Source organism: Jatropha curcas, chromosome 11 (genome assembly GCF_041381405.1).
Source record: "Jatropha curcas cultivar XTBG-Jc1 chromosome 11, XTBG_Jcur_1.0, whole genome shotgun sequence".
In the NCBI taxonomy this organism is placed as follows: domain Eukaryota; kingdom Viridiplantae; phylum Streptophyta; class Magnoliopsida; order Malpighiales; family Euphorbiaceae; genus Jatropha; species Jatropha curcas.
The window spans coordinates 25,651,784-25,668,194 of record NC_143161.1 but is presented as its reverse complement, the minus strand read 5'-3'; the positions used below and the strand labels follow the sequence as shown (position 1 = coordinate 25,668,194).

The 16,411-nt window shown below is 34.4% G+C and overlaps 1 protein-coding gene across 1 annotated transcript; it reads left to right on the top strand.

The window, feature by feature from the left end:
• The first annotated feature begins 2,871 nt into the window (after nucleotides 1–2,871).
• On the top strand, nucleotides 2,872–8,444 carry LOC105632668 (T-complex protein 1 subunit gamma). Its single transcript, XM_089716262.1, has 13 exons — nucleotides 2,872–3,086; nucleotides 3,192–3,253; nucleotides 3,894–3,966; nucleotides 4,433–4,500; nucleotides 4,921–4,990; nucleotides 5,263–5,331; nucleotides 5,422–5,493; nucleotides 5,759–5,832; nucleotides 6,397–7,059; nucleotides 7,138–7,263; nucleotides 7,421–7,525; nucleotides 7,624–7,698; nucleotides 8,037–8,444. Exons 1-13 carry the CDS (start codon nucleotides 3,062–3,064, stop codon nucleotides 8,223–8,225), a joined length of 1,671 nt encoding a protein of 556 aa, XP_089572388.1. The 5' UTR covers nucleotides 2,872–3,061; the 3' UTR covers nucleotides 8,226–8,444.
• Nucleotides 8,445–16,411: the final 7,967 nt, after the last annotated feature.

Sequence of the window (16,411 nt, the reverse complement as noted above, 5' to 3'; positions counted from 1 at the left end):
TGTGATTAGGAGGAAGGAGAGAAAATGGAGGAGAAAGAGGAGAGTAACGCTATGCATTTGGAATTCTGGACGAGGAAGGAGTAATATAGAGATGGATAATTAAAAATGGTATAATATTTGTGGGTCCCACAACATATGGGTATTTGGTCTTTTTATACAAAATTAATGGAAAAAGATATGACTTTTTTTACGGAAGAATTGAAGAGTGAGATGGAGGCATATGTCAGGTACTGCGAAATAATTTTATCAAACAGTGAGGACGAAGTCATGTCTATTGTAAAACCTTAGGGACTCAAAATATTTTTTCTTTATTTAATTTTAGGAGTGTTAAAATGGATCATGACACGCGAATACGATTCGTTCAACTCGCAAAATAAACAGGTTAGGGTTGAGGTTAAACGAGTTCGTGTCATAAATAGGTCATCCATTTATGACACGAATATAAACGTGTTGTGTCACAAGTCGACACGCGGGTTAGGCCAGTGACTCGTTTATTTTACGGTAAAGAGATAGTTTTGGTGTCAAATATAAATACCCAAATAAAACACTATTTAAAATTTATGTCGTATTAATTTTTTGTTATTTTAGTTATGAATCTTGGAGAATATATATATGTTATGTATAAAATTTATTTTTAAATATGATTTGAGTTAAATAGGTTAAAATTTAAAAATATCATAAGCAGGTTAAGTAGGTCGTATACGGGTCAGCACGATCCACTTAACCAGTTTATGATATTAGACAGGTTATACGAGTCGTAACGAGTCAACACGACCCATTTAACATGTTTATGATATTAGACGGGTTACACGAGTCGTATACGGGTCAACACGACGCACTTAACCTGTTTATGATATTAGGTAGATTACACGGATCGTATACGGGTCAACACAACACATTTAACCTGCTTATGATATTAGGTGGGTTATACATATTATGTTTGTGTCACCTACCTAATTTTCGTGTCGTGAACGTGTTGAGAAATTTGGCACAATTATTAAATAGGTCGTATGCGTGTTGATTTTAATCGTGTCACGTGTTAGGCGAATTCGTGTCGAACCCGACACGCCAACCTGTTTTGACATCCCCTATTTAATTTAGTTTTAGGCTTGATTTTATAATAGAATTATAAATTTATAATTTAATTATTTATTATTAGTTATTTGATTAAAATTTAATGACCTGAAATAATTTTAGAATTCTAAATTTATTGAATAAACATATTATATTTAATCTCATAACTCATGATTCTATTTTAACATTTTTAAAAAATAGTATGAAATTAAATTGATCAATTTTTTTTTTATTCAAAGCTTTATTTTTTTTTCTTTTTACTATAAATGAGAGTCTATGATGTGTATTCATAATTTCATTTATTTGACTAAAATTTATGACCATCTAGAAAATGTTTTTCAAAATAACATTTTAAAGTTTTAAAACTTAAAGAAATAGTTCTTTCAATAATAATCTAAATAAAGTTATCAAACAAATTTTAAATATAACTAAAATTGATAATCATTTGATCTTTACGATGTTATCTTAAAAAGGTTTTGTTTTATGAAATATTAATTCTAATAATGCATGATGCTCATACCACAACTTAAAAACGTTTATTTTTAATTATTCGCATGAAATGATGAATTTTCTTGCCTTAAGAAAAAATATGGATTTTATTACCGTCTTTACTTACTTTCTGTTATCAATTCTGGCCCTCATCTAGAATCCGATTGGGTATGATCGAGCAATGCAGTTCCGAGAGTAAAGAAACTTACTTGACGGACCTTGGAGTTGCTGATGATGCAAGTTGCTCGCCGATGGTCCATTAAGAGTCCGGTAAAACTGCACCAAATTCTTTCAAGCTTGCCGTGAGATGGAAATAAGATTGTCTCGAAAATGCTTTCAACTTAAAAGGATTTTAAAAGTAAGGATGAAGGACTAAAAGAATAGCCACATGAATGTGGGCTAGCTTGTTATACCAAATAAACGGCTAAATATGCAAACAAACTCCGTTACACATTTAGACTCCATCAAGAAATTCGGTATATTTGAAGACTTCCGTTACACATTTATTTGCAAAATCCTAAAACTAGATGACTAGAATCATGTCCAAATACACCAAAACCTGGGCCCAGGTTCTCTTTCTCCAAGAACGGGCAGCTTTAAACAATTTAGTTCCAAACACACCATCAAGCAAGCGACTCCCTTTCCGTAGCATACCCGTCCATTGAATTAAGGAATTTTTCCTTCTCCTGTATGTGTTATAGCTTATAGCTATAAGCTCCAATTCCTTGATGAAAAGAGCTGTCGCCTTTAAATCATCGAAAAAATTAAAGAAGGAACCGCTCCAAAGGGAAAATGGACAAATTCCTTTTCTTATCCGAGTGATTTGGAGAGCGGCCATCGCCAGTGGTTTGTGGTGGTGATGAGAGAGAGCGAGAGAGATATGTTTATTGTGAGTGAGAGTAATTTAGCAATCAATGGCCAGCTTGCTAACTATGCATTTCGATCTACTTCCGGTGAGTTCCAGTGATGAGAATGGCAGTGAATCACTCCTTGTTCATTACTGAGAGAGAATACGATGATGATGATGGTGGTCGATGCGGGGAAGAATATGGTGTTGCCAGTTTTGATATTTGTGGATCCCACATGAGTGTTTTAGTCATTTTCACGTAAACTTAACGGAAAATGAGCACTTTTTTTACGGAAGGATCATATTGTGGGACGGAAGCTAACTTTAGAGATGTCATAATAATTTAACTAAAATATATTGATGGAATTATTAATTTAGTCAAAATTCGAGAATGAAATAGTAATTTTCCCCATTTCTGTTCTTACAATAATTTCTTATTCTATAATTAAATGACAATGGGCTGCTGGACAGCGTAACCATTGAGCCCGGCATAAAAACAAGCACGCTCGAGTAAGAGAGGGAACTGGAATTTTCCATCTTCAACAAAATAAAACCCAAGCTTCGGAGCAGCGCCACTTTTTTCCACAGCGCACACTCTAGTCCAGAAAGAGCTGCGATTTCGATTACAATAACAAGACACAGAAAAGAAAAATGCAGGCTCCAGTTCTCGTCCTCAGTAAGTTCCTCTCTCATAAAAACCCTAATTTATTACCTTCCAAGAATGTTTCATTGATTCCGATTTTCTTTTCATTTTTCTTCCTAATTACTAAAAAATGATCAGAGGATTCTTTGAAACGTGAATCTGGAAGCAAAGTACACTATGCCAACATTCAGGCCTCCAAGGTAAAACCTTCAACACACAGTTGTCATAAACAAATTACTTCAACAGTCTGTGGTTGTTTATTTTTCCTTTGTTTTTTCCCTGTCATTTTAATGTGATAAATCTGTAAAATCTCTTCCAAATAGAGTTGTACTTCGCATTGCAGTCATCTTGTGTTGTGTACATCTGATACTCAGTTCATTAGGCTTTGTTCTGAAACGAGTTGTGGTCAGTTGTTGTGACTTCCGAGCTTTATATTGATGAACTTATTAAATTTCGGAGAACGTCTTTATGATTGCTTATAGGCAGTATGTCTAACTTACAACTTTTGACAAAGAGTTGGACAATTTTTATTTTTCTATAACTGTCCACTGGCATTTATTTTGATTACTAAAGTTTTGAAGACAATTGTAGTGAACTTTTTTGCTTTTCTTTCCTCAACTGAGTAAGAACCTTACTCCTTTGAAGATATTGTCTTCAAAAGGATAGCCTTAAATTGGATTTCTGGGAGCTATAATCAACATGCTCTCTGATTAGTTTTTTTGAAAATATAACAGCAATTTTGTCTTCCAGTTAGCTCATCCTAGATATCGTGTTATTTATGCTTTTGTGGCTTTGTTGTTCTATCATTTGATTTTGTTTTCTGTGTGTTATACTTGACAGGCTGTTGCTGACATTATCCGCACTACCTTGGGTCCAAGATCCATGCTGAAGATGCTACTTGATGCTAGTGGAGGTGCATTTTTGGCTTAATAACATATTTTTGCAAGTGTGCACTCTCATGCACAGAGAAAAAGAAATATTAATTACCAAGCTCGTCATTAGTAACTTTGATACGTACTGATCTCTTCTAACTCACCTTTTTTTTATGAAATAACTTGTTCCTTGTCATAGAAACTGCAAATTGAGAAGGGAATAAATTATTTGGAAATTGTTAGAATGAAAACAGGTGATCGATGCATGTGATATGAAAGTAACTAAAGATGTTTTAATTGCTTCCACTTCTCTTTTATGTTAAATATTGTTTAAGTCCTATCATTTTAGTTTATTAGTACAGGTTAGTATCAGGTACTAATTCACTTATTAAAGGATATTGGAAACTTCATAAAACTTGAAGATGAGCGTCCAGATGTTGCTTATCCTGTATTAATATATTGAAATAGAGATGATGATGATGCTGTTAATTTTCTATTTGCTAACAGGAATTGTAGTAACGAATGATGGGAATGCTATCCTGCGTGAACTCGATGTTGCGCACCCAGCAGCAAAGGCATGCTTTCTCTCTCCCTCTGTCACTAATCCCAATTCCAAAAATCTCACTGTCAACTTTGAGCAAGAACCTATCAATAAATGAATGTTTCTTGATTTTTATTAGGGTTACTAAAAAGTCCAAACTTCCATTTAGCAATTGTGGGTTCTTATTTGAAAATGATCAACGTTAAATGTGCTTAATTATAAGATGTGATGGTAGCTAGATTCTAAATCAATTTTGGCCATTTTTGCAACCATAGATTCTAGAATAGGCAATAATTTTAAGTTGCAAATTGAGATCAAGACATTTTAGTGATTAGTCATTTTGATTACCATTTGGAATAGGATTTTTTATATATTTATTTTTTGGTTCCAGGCTTCTAGTTGAATTTTTAATTGCTTTCTAATTTTGTCCTCCTGACATGTTTTCCAATGACAGTCAATGATTGAGTTGAGCCGCACACAAGATGAAGAAGTAGGAGATGGGACAACATCTGTCATCGTTCTTGGTATGGTTTGAGATTAAACTGTTGGCTCATATGTCTCGATGGATATTTTCTTAAATGTTATAATTAAAGAATACATGATTTTTGGATGTTTGTTTCTTTCATCATTTTTAGCATCATGATTGATCTACACTCTACAACCTTTACTATGTGGTTGACTATGAGGGTATGACCTCAGATATGGAGTTATAATTTTATTATAAATGCTTTTGGAAAATTGTGATATTGTTAATATCATTTCTTGAATTTCTCTTTTTTGAATGGATGTGTTACAGCTGGAGAGATGCTCCATGTTGCCGAAGCCTTCATTGACAAGAATTATCATCCCACAGTGATTTGTCGAGGTAATGCTTCAAGTGCTTATTTGACACTCCTTTCTGCTTACAGATCATTACACTTCTTTCCGATGAAGGCTTTTTTAATTTGTGCTGCAGCCTACACTAAAGCTCTTGAAGATGCTGTTGCTGTGCTTGACAAAATTGCTATGTCCATTGATGTCAATGACCGTAAGTTGCTCAAATGCTTCCTTTCTTTTACTATTTTTGTTTTTCAGAATTCTTGTATAGTTATTTTTCATATCTAGATTTAGTTTGGTTGATCAAGTGCATCTTCCATCCTGGACTACAAATGATTTAAAGATTTTTACTTTTCGTTTACAGACATTCAAGTGCTATAAAAATTCTTTTTTTGTTTGTTAGGAATAATTTCTAGTAAGATCATGGGATTTTTATTGTCTTTTAGTTTTTAGTAACATATGGATATGCGTGGCAGGTGCAACAATGTTGGGGCTGGTTAAGAGCTGTATAGGAACAAAGTTCACTAGTCAATTTGGGGATTTGATTGCTGTAAGTATCTCTTTCATTCCAATGGATGCTTGTGGAATTCCATAAGCTTTTTTTAAGGAATATTTGTTGTTGTTCAAGCAGTTAGTATTATTCAGCAGTTTGAACATTAATGAGTCATGAAATTTTAAGTCTCTCCAGCGGCATGGCTAAATAGTCAGCTAAAAGTTGTTTCCAGATGTAAATTTTAATGATAATCAGACCTGAAGAAATATGTACCAAGCGAACTGTTGTGCGACTTATATAAATCTCATAAACCATGCCAGCTCTTTCTAACACATTCTGGAAGAGGGATTTCTATCATCATACACATATCTAGTCTAGTCCATTCACGCAAAGCATGAAGTAATATTTCCTGTAACTAGAAGAGACTGCTATGTTTCAGAAGATTATGGTGGTCATTTAATAGTTTTGTCATTTTTAATCTCTTTGATATTTCTTCTTTGGGCTTTAAGTCTTCCAAAATAAGGGAGTGTTGGAAATTTATCATTTACAAGCACCTTGTCTTGCCTCTATAGGAACTGGTGGTTAATTTTCTATCATTTGTTGGTTTTGATTAACTTCCAGGATCTAGCAATTGATGCCACCAGCACAGTTGGGGTTGATCTTGGCCAAGGATTGCGAGAAGTTGATATCAAGAAGTACATTAAGGTGGAGAAGGTACCTGGTGGTCAGTTGGAAGATTCCAAAGTTCTTAAAGGAGTTATGTTTAACAAAGATGTGGTTGCCCCTGGCAAGATGAGGAGAAAGATTGTGAATCCACGTATTATTCTTCTTGATTGTCCCCTTGAATACAAGAAAGGCGAGAACCAAACAAATGCTGAGTTGGTTAAAGAAGAAGACTGGGGAGTTCTATTGAAAATGGAAGAGGAATATATCGAGAACATGTGCATGCAGATTCTAAAATTTAAACCAGATCTGGTTATAACAGAAAAAGGTCTTAGCGATTTGGCATGCCACTATCTCAGCAAGGCTGGTGTAAGTGCGATCAGGAGGCTAAGGAAGACAGACAATAATAGAATTGCAAAGGCATGTGGGGCTGTTATTGTGAACAGACCAGATGAATTGCAAGAGTCTGATGTTGGTACTGGAGCTGGGTTATTTGAGGTTAAGAAAATTGGGGATGAGTTCTTTTCTTTCATTGTTGATTGCAAAGATCCAAAAGCTTGTACAGTTCTCTTGAGAGGTGCCAGTAAAGATCTGCTGAACGAAGTGGAAAGAAATTTGCAGGTATGCAATTCATTGATGTTCAAAGCTACTTCTGCATAACCATAGAATTACTGAAGTTGACTTTAAATTTCAACACAGGATGCCATGTCTGTGGCCAGAAACATTCTTAAGAATCCGAAACTTGTTCCTGGTGGTGGTGCTACAGAGTTAACTGTCTCTGCCACTTTGAAGCAAAAGAGTTCATCCATTGAAGGAATAGAAAAGGTGAATGGCTTTCTCAGCATAAGCAGATCACTCTTCAGTAAATTTAGCTTCCGCCGGCTCTTTAAAATGTTGTGTATAAATATAGTCTGTTTTATCTTTTCATGATTTAATCTATATTGTTTATTTTTTATTTATATGGTTTATGATTGTAAAACAGTGGCCTTATGAAGCTGCTGCAATAGCTTTTGAGGCTATTCCGCGAACTTTGGCTCAGAATTGTGGTGTCAATGTGATTCGGACAATGACTGCCCTCCAAGGAAAAGTATGAACCTTTAAGGTGCTCTGTTTGTATTTTTGAGAACAATAGTTCAATTTCTAAGACAATCAATCTCGTTTTTCCCTTTTCTCTATATGTCTCAGCATGCAAATGGTGATAATGCATGGGTTGGCATTGATGGGAACACCGGAGAAATTACTGATATGAAAGAGAGGAAGGTATGGCATTATTTTTAATTTTAGTCTTCCCATTATGGTAGAATTTGATTCTCCCTTGGAACTTCTGTACAAATGAAGTTAGATGGTTTCTTTCTGAAATAAATTTCTGGCATTCTTTTAGATATACATAATCTGAATTTATGGGATTTGTGATCTCTCTTATGATCTTGAGGGATGGGCGATGTCGTCTTTTAGTTTATTCACTATATGTACAGTTTGATTGTTTCCTCAGATTGTTGTGAATTTTTTACTAGTTTCTTTTGTTGTGTTGGAAATTAAAAGAGCAAAACTTGTCATCTGGTTTATTGATAAGTGTCTTTTTATGATTATATTATCAGATATGGGATGCATATAATGTAAAAGCACAAACCTTCAAGACAGCAATAGAAGCAGCTTCCATGCTTCTGAGAATCGACGACATTGTAAGTGGGATCAAGAAGAAACAGACCCCAGGAGCAGGGCAAGCTGGCAAGCCTAAGATTGAGACAGAAGCTGATGCAGACGGTGAGCAGATTCTTCCTGACTGAAGATATTTTGGTTGGAAGTATTTGTCAAAGAAGACGGTATTTTTATTCCCCTGACAAGGGTGTTAAACAATTTTGTTTAGGTGTGATTCAAGTATCATTAATTAAAATTTTCTGCGCCTTTCTGATTATTGTTAGCTAGCGTTCAATCAGGACTTATACTTAAACCAGATTTTGGGTTTTCTTTGGTGTGTGCATTAGGCTGTCAGCTTCTTGTGTCAATATTTGGAGTGTTGTTAATGTCTGCTTAAATTTTTTCCTAGTTTATCTAGTCTCCAGAGAGTTGCCTTGTTAGAAGTCTGATTCCTTTATGATGATAAAGGGTGAACTCGAGGCTAGGTTGGGCGAAAATTTGAACTGCTAAAACTGAATTGAGTCATCACTTGATTTGAACGTCTCTCTATATACAGGCCTGTCCAGGGATGGTTCAGGTTCAGGTTCAGTTTCAGGAAACCAAAAATCCTCCATTACATGATTTATGAGAAACCGAAGCTTCCTCTACTCATCTTATCGCTACCGAAAATAAGAAAATGCTTTTAATCCAAGGCCATAGCAAACCGTTGTTTTTCTCACTTTTCTCCACTTCTCTTAAGAGTACCATTTTCGTTCGCCTAGGCCTAGAATTGTGATTTTCTCAATTTGTATAGTTTTGAATGGAGCTATACTTAACTCTAGATCTTCCATTGATTATCCTCATAATTATCTTGACGACTTTAATATCACTAACATTGAAGCTCATGTTTAGCTCGATTTAGTAAAGATACTATACTAGTGCGTAAACATTCTACAGAAGCCTCTCAATTTCAATGACAAAAAGACTACAAAGGATGACTCTTAGGATCCGCCCGAAAGCACTCCTATGAATCTGGTCCAGCAAACGGAGATTGAAGAAGGATCAATCAATTCGGTTAAGTAGAAACTTGGAGAAGAGTTGAGTATTTGATTAGGGATGTTCAGCCAGTACTTCCTCCAGTGTTTTCAGGGTGCCAATCTTGCTTCACTTCGGTATCAAATGGCTGCAGAGGATAATTTTATATACAATGACTATATCAAACAGATTGAAACAATGATGCGGTAGTTCAAGGTTTATAGTACTAAAGCTCAATATCAGAACCCAAAAGAATTTGAAGCAACTTTAACCCCTTGTTTGCAACTAGAAATCCATATTTGTATTTGAAATTTTAATTCTATCAATTCCATGGAATTGGATATGATTACACCAAATCTCATAAAAATAGGTGAAATTTTCAAATGAATTCTATAAAACTAAGCAATCCAACTTTTTATCATTCTTTATCTACAAAGTCAAATTATCACTTTTTTTTTATTATTTAAATTTTTTATTTTATTGAATTTGTTGAAAATATTTTTAAAATTTTTATTTTTTCAGAAAATTTTTTTCTTATTATTGTGTTTTTATTTTAATATTTTTTTATCTTTTATTTTAATATTTTTAGCATTTTTTTACTATCGATGAGAGAGATTCAAGTTGAATATCCATTTATCACTAAATTAAATGCAATAATTTTATTAATATTAATTTTATTTTATATATTTATTTTAATAAAAATGTAAAAAAGTATATAGCATAACATAAGTATAATTGGTATTTATTATTTATTTTTGTAAAATTACCGTTTGAAGGATATTTTGAAAAACAAAAGCAAATAAATTTTTAATTATAAATTTGTTCTACATATGATTTTATGTGGAATTCAATTGAATTACATGTTTGAAATTAATTATACTAAACATGAATAATTCATTCACAAATGAATTTTACTAGAATTCATTTACCGATGAATTTAATATTTTGAATTCATTTATACCAGATGAAGCATAACAGTTAATTTGATAGTTGGAGGAGCAATTTTACATGGATATCTATCAGCATAAGCCTTATCAAATTACATTGGTGGATTTTTGTTGAGTGCTCTAAAAATTTGGAGAGTTGGTGGATAAACACGTACAATGCTTCAGGAAATATAAGACCTTGTGCATAAACCAAATCACTAAATCCGAATTCATTGGCCTCGTTCAACTTGGGTTTAACACGATGATCATTAATGATTCTGAAGGCTAAAGGTTCAGAGCCTTTATGACTTGATTGATAGAGTTATAGTAGATTTGAGAGTATCTTCAGGAAAAAGGAATAAAACAAGAACTCATCTAAGGGGATGTATTATCGTGATCTAATGGCAATTTTGGTCATTGAAGTTGAGAATGATTACGAGGCAGAAGACCATATCAAAACAATCAAATTTGTACAAAGAGACAAAAATGAATATCCAATATTGGCCAAACCCAAGCCTACGAAAAAGCCAACTGGTAGTACTCATATGCTCAAAGAGTACTCTTTTGATCTTACCAAAGGCGACTAGATATTTTGACTTCTTGCTTAAGGTGGCTATATCAAACTTACTACTGGGCATGTTATCCTAATGCCAAAAGAGAGGAATGGGTCAAAAAATATTGTAAGTAGCATAACTTTCGATCTCATTCCACTAACAATGACATCTATTTCAGGAATGCGATCTAAAAGGCTATTAACTGAAGGCAGATATCATTTTCCTCCAAAAGTAAAAGTGCACTGTCATGATCGATCTTTTCCCTAAGGTTAATGTGAATACTATCTTGAGAAAACCTCTTGGCTCTAGAATAACTCAACTATCACATCCAATCCCTTCCAAGGTTAGTATGAAGTAGGTATTGAAATTGTTAATATAATTAATAGCACTAGAATCATTCAATTGTCATGACCAATCCCTTCCTCAATGTTGGTGTGAAATTTGGTAGTAGAATGGGTAATATGAGTAGTACCACCGGTATCAAATTGAGAGGATTTAGTAGAACAAGAAAGAGTAAAATGTTTACATTGTGAAGATTTAAAAGATAAAGCTAAATTAGTTGTTAGAGTTGAATTCGAAGTTGAAGGACTTACAAGAGTAAAGTTGACAATATTTAATGCAACAGTCAAACTTATTGTGGTTGTATAGGTTGAAGTAGAGTAGCTTGGAGAAGTGCGATGAGATTTTAACATTATTTTGCAGTCAAAGAGAGATTAGAACTAAGATGATTCCATATGCTAGAGATGTAAAATTTAGGGGAATTTCCTATTATTAAAAATGCAGGTTGCATATTTTGTGTATCACTTGTGATGGGAGTAGAGAAGAAGTAGAAGAGTAAGGATAAAGGGTAGAGACAACGGACGTAAAACAGAGGGTACTGAGTTTAGAGGTGAAGTTTCTTCACCTAGTTGGGTTTCATTCATATCACATATATATAGTTAATTACATCAGCACTTAGGACACAAGTACACATTCTAGAAGAATAATTACAACCACATGTCCAAAAAATAAAATAAGATTTGTTGACATAATCTAGATGACATAAGCAAATATTAAACCAATATAATTCTAAACTTATCCACATAAATCTAGAAGTTCTATGAGAAAAATATTTATTTTTCAATAATTTCCTCCTTGAGATTTTTCTCAAGAACTCCAAGCATAGCTCTCAAAAACTCAAATCTTGCAGCGGGAAGGGCTATTGTCAAAATATCAGCTACTTGCTCATCTAACTTGCAGTGCAACAACTTTTTTTGTCCGTTCCTTTCAGCTTCTCTTATAGCATAACTATTGCTCATATATTGTATGTATAGGATTCTTAGCAATAGTTATGGCTAACTTATTATTATAATAAATGATAGTTGGATCATTTAATTTCTCTCCCAAATCATCCAATAATTTTCCAAACCAAATTGTTTGATTAGCAGTTGCTGCACAACAGATAAACTTAACATCAACCGTAGACTGAGCAAGCACTTCGTGTTTTCTTAAATTTCAACAGAAGGCACCTAAACTAAAAGAGAATATATAACCAGTTGTGTTCTTCATATCATTCACATAACCAGCCCAATCATTATTAATATATCCTTGTAACTTGCCTTGTTTATTGCTAGAATACCATACACCAAAATTGATGGTACCTTTCAAGTACCCTAAAACACGTTTTGCAGCACTGAAATGCACTTGAGATGCAGCTTGCTTGAATCTAGAAAGCACATTGTAGCAAACATTAAATCAAGGCTAGGTGTAGTTAAATAAAGAATACTGCCAACTAGACTTTTATAAGGTGATGCATTAGTTAACGTCTCTCCATCATTTATAGATAATTTTTCATTTAAAGCTAGCGGAGAGGTCACAGATTTATAGCTTTGCATATTGAATTTCTTCAAGATATCCATGGCATACTTTCTTTGTGAAATAAAGATGTCATTCTCAGATTGGTCCACCTCCATTGCCAAAAAATATTTCATCTTTCCCAAATCTGACATCTCAATTTCTTTTTCCATCTTCAACTTGAAGTCTTTTATCAATTCATCATTATTTTCAGTCACCAACAAATCAACTACATAGAGAGAAAGTAATTGTATATTACCATCATTTGAGAGTTTGACATATAAAGTTGCCTCACTAAGCCCTCATTTGAATTCTTGACTCAAGTGATAAGAGTCAATTCTGCTGTACCAAGTTCTTGGAGCTTGTTTTAAGCCGTAGAAAGTTTTGTGCAGCTTGTAAACTTAATCTTCACAACCAGGAATTTCGAAGCCTTCATGTTGAGTGATATATATTTCTTCTTGCAACACACCATTTAGAAAGGCAAATTTTACATCAAAACGATATAAACCATTTCTTTTGAGCTACTAATGCAATTAGCATTCTGATTGTATGATGCCTAGCAATAGGAGCAAATGTATCTATAAAATCAACCCCAGAAACTTGAGAATAGCCTTTTACTACTAACCTTGCTTTGTGTTTGTTTATGGATCCATCAGGATTAACTTTGTCCTGAAAATCCAATTAACACCAATAACATTTTTATTTTTAGGTCTAGAAAGAAATTCTAAAATGTTATTCTTCTCAATCATTGAGATTTCAGCTTTCCCAGCTTCAATCCAAACTTCACTTCTAGCAGCCTTGGCATAACTTATAGGTTTGAAAAATTTTTGCATTGCATTTCCTATAAATTTTAGCAAGAGATTTAGTTTTAAGAACATGAGAGTCTAAGTCATCACTTATCTCTCTAATCTCACTTGATTCAAGAGCACCCAAGTTGTCTTCATTAAGATTTGGTGTTGCAAGAGATTTGACAACTTCATTTCTCATAATTTTCTTCATATTCCAGTCTTAAAAGGCTTCCTCAACCACCTTAATATCTCTACTAATCATTAATTTCTTAGTTTGGGGATTGTACACTCTATAGCCCTTAGATTGTGTAACATAGTTCAATAGAATAAAACTTCAACCTTCTCATTTAGCTCGCTCCTTTTGATTGTTGGTACATGATAATAACAAAATGAGCCAAATACTTTCAAGTGCTTGGTAGAGGGCTTTACTCCACACCAAGCTTCAATAGGATTCTTGCCAACAACAGATTTGTAGGTAGTCTATTCAAGAGATAGACTATTGTATGGACAACCTCTCCCAAAAAGATTTTGGAAGGTTTTCTCCACGAGCATACACCTTCCTATTTCCATAATGGTTCATGTTCTCTCGCTCTAACACTCTATTCTGTTATGGAGTATATGACACAGGTAATTGATGATCAATCCTTATGTCGTGACAAAATTTGTTGAAGTCATTTGAAGTATACTCCTTGCCATTGTTTGATTTGAGCCTTTTGATCTTGCAACCTGATTGATTCTCAACTAGCATTTTGAATTTTTTAAAAACAAAAATAACTTTAATCTTATTTCTAAGAAAGTACACTCAATTCATTCTTGTAAAGTCATCAATAAATAAGATAAAGTACATACTTTCATTGAGAGAAGGAGTTTGTATAGGTCCACACACGTCAATATGGACTAATTTCAACCTTTCTTTAGCCTTCCATGACTGATTAATGTGAAAGGCTTGTCTATATTGCTTTCCAAGTTGAAAAGAGTCACAAGTGCCATTATTCAAATTCATTTCGAGCATATCCCACATCATGTCAGATTTATGCAAGAGTTTAAGACAATTCAGATTATAATGCCCAAATCTTTTATGCCAAAGCCAAGTACCATCAATCTTGGCACAAAAGATACAATCTTGAACACAACTTATTTTCAAGGGAAAACTATCATCTTCCATATTTGCTTTCGATATTTTAGATCTACCAGGATCAAAATGGTACAATTGAAATCTTTAAAATGAAGTGAATACTTTTTTTTTCAAGAGTTGAGCAACACTAGGCAAATTTTGATCTAATTGAGGAATGCAAAGTACATCAGTCATAAGCTGCGTATGTGACATCCCAGGTTTGGGGCACAACACCTTAGGCGAATCCCACATCGGCTACGCACAAGGTGAAAGTCCTATACATAAAAGAGGGGTGGTCTCAGAACATGGTAGGCGCCTTTTGGGTTGGTAGAGCGGAGGTTTCCCTGGCCCAAAGGGACAAAACCGTGAGGGTGACCTCGTACGGAAGGGCCCAAAGCGGACAATACTTACCATGGGCTGGACCATGACAATTTGGTATCAGAGCCAAGCCTTGTCCCTCTGGCCGGTGGTGGGGCAAACCTCAGCGAGGACGCTGAGTCCCTAAGGGGGGGTGTATGTGACATCCCAGGTTTGGGGCACAACACCTTAGGCGAATCCCACATCGGCTACGCACAAGGTGAAAGTCCTATACATAAAAGAGGGGTGGTCTCAGAACATGGTAGGCGCCTTTTGGGTTGGTAGAGCGGAGGTTTCCCTGGCCCAAAGGGACAAAACCGTGAGGGTGACCTCGTACGGAAGGGTCCAAAGCGGACAATACTTACCATGGGCTGGACCATGACAGCGTATCTTTTTGAGTTTGAATCTTTACATATCCTTTACCTTTTGAAATCACAATGGAGCCATTGAGCTTTACCTTTGTCTTGACTGATTTGTCAAGACACTCAAATACATTCTCATCCTTTACTAAATGCTTAGTGCATCCACTGTCAATGAACCATACTTGATCAAATTTTGGTTCCTTGAAAAGTGTAGCCATGAAGACATGCTTTTCTGGTGTTTGTTGTGGTGGTTGTTCCTCCATAAAATTTACCTTTTGAGTTTGCTCTGATGATTATGATTGCTTGGCTCTACTATATTTCTCAATACGGCCAAGCTTGTTGCAAAATATGCATTGTTTTTTTTTAGCAATTCTTTTATAAATGGTTTGTTCTTTTGCAAATTTCATAAGGAGGAAACTTACCATTCTTAGAGTTGTTTTTGGAGGATGGACTTTCAATTTGTTTGTCATTACTAGTTTTCTTGAATGTTGGTTTTCTTCCCTCTCTATTGATAGATTACAAGCTTTTTTGCTTTACCAAAAAAGCACCTCCATAGCTCCTTTTTGACATAAGTAAAGCTCTTTGTTTATGAGCTTCTAGTTTGCTAATGAGTTTAGCAACCATTAGTTGTTTGAGGTCACAAGTTTCTTCTACAACAGAAACTTTAGCCTCAAATCTTTCGGGTAAGCTAATGAAGATCTTCTCTATTACATTGTGTTCTTCAAAATTTTCATTAAGGAGTCTGATTTGATTAAACAATTCCATGAGTTTTTTGGAGTAGATTTTGATGGTTTCCTCCTTCATTTTAAGCATCTCAAATTCCTTGTTTAAGGTTAGAAGCTTGACTGTTCTAACTCTTTGAGAGCTTTAAAATTGTTCTTGCAGCAAGTCTCATGCTTGCTTTGCCGTTTCAGCTTTGATGAGTCTTAGAAAAATAGCATCTAAGATAGCACTATGAATGAAGAACAAAAACTTGTATCACTTGGCCACTTCATCTTCATGGTATTTAATTTGAGCTAAAGTTGGATTAGCTCTTAAAGGAGGAGGTTCTCCATCAGTTTCAACAAATTTTCAAAGGTTGTATGCTTTGAGAAAAGCTTTCATTTTGATGGACTAAAAATCATAATTTTCTCTTGTAAATACATAAGGATTAGATAATGAGCCTGAAGAAGACATTTTGTATGTAGCAAACAAGGAGAGAATTCTTTAAAAGAATTACTCAACAAGCAAAGAGATTTTACTCGCAGCCCCTTAAGAACATCAAAGAGCTGTAATACCAATTTGAACAAGAAGAAGAAGAAGAAGAAGAAGAAAGGAAATTAGAGACAGCAAACATAAAACAGGGTACTGAGTTTAGAGCTGAAGTTTCTTCACCTAGTTGGGTTTC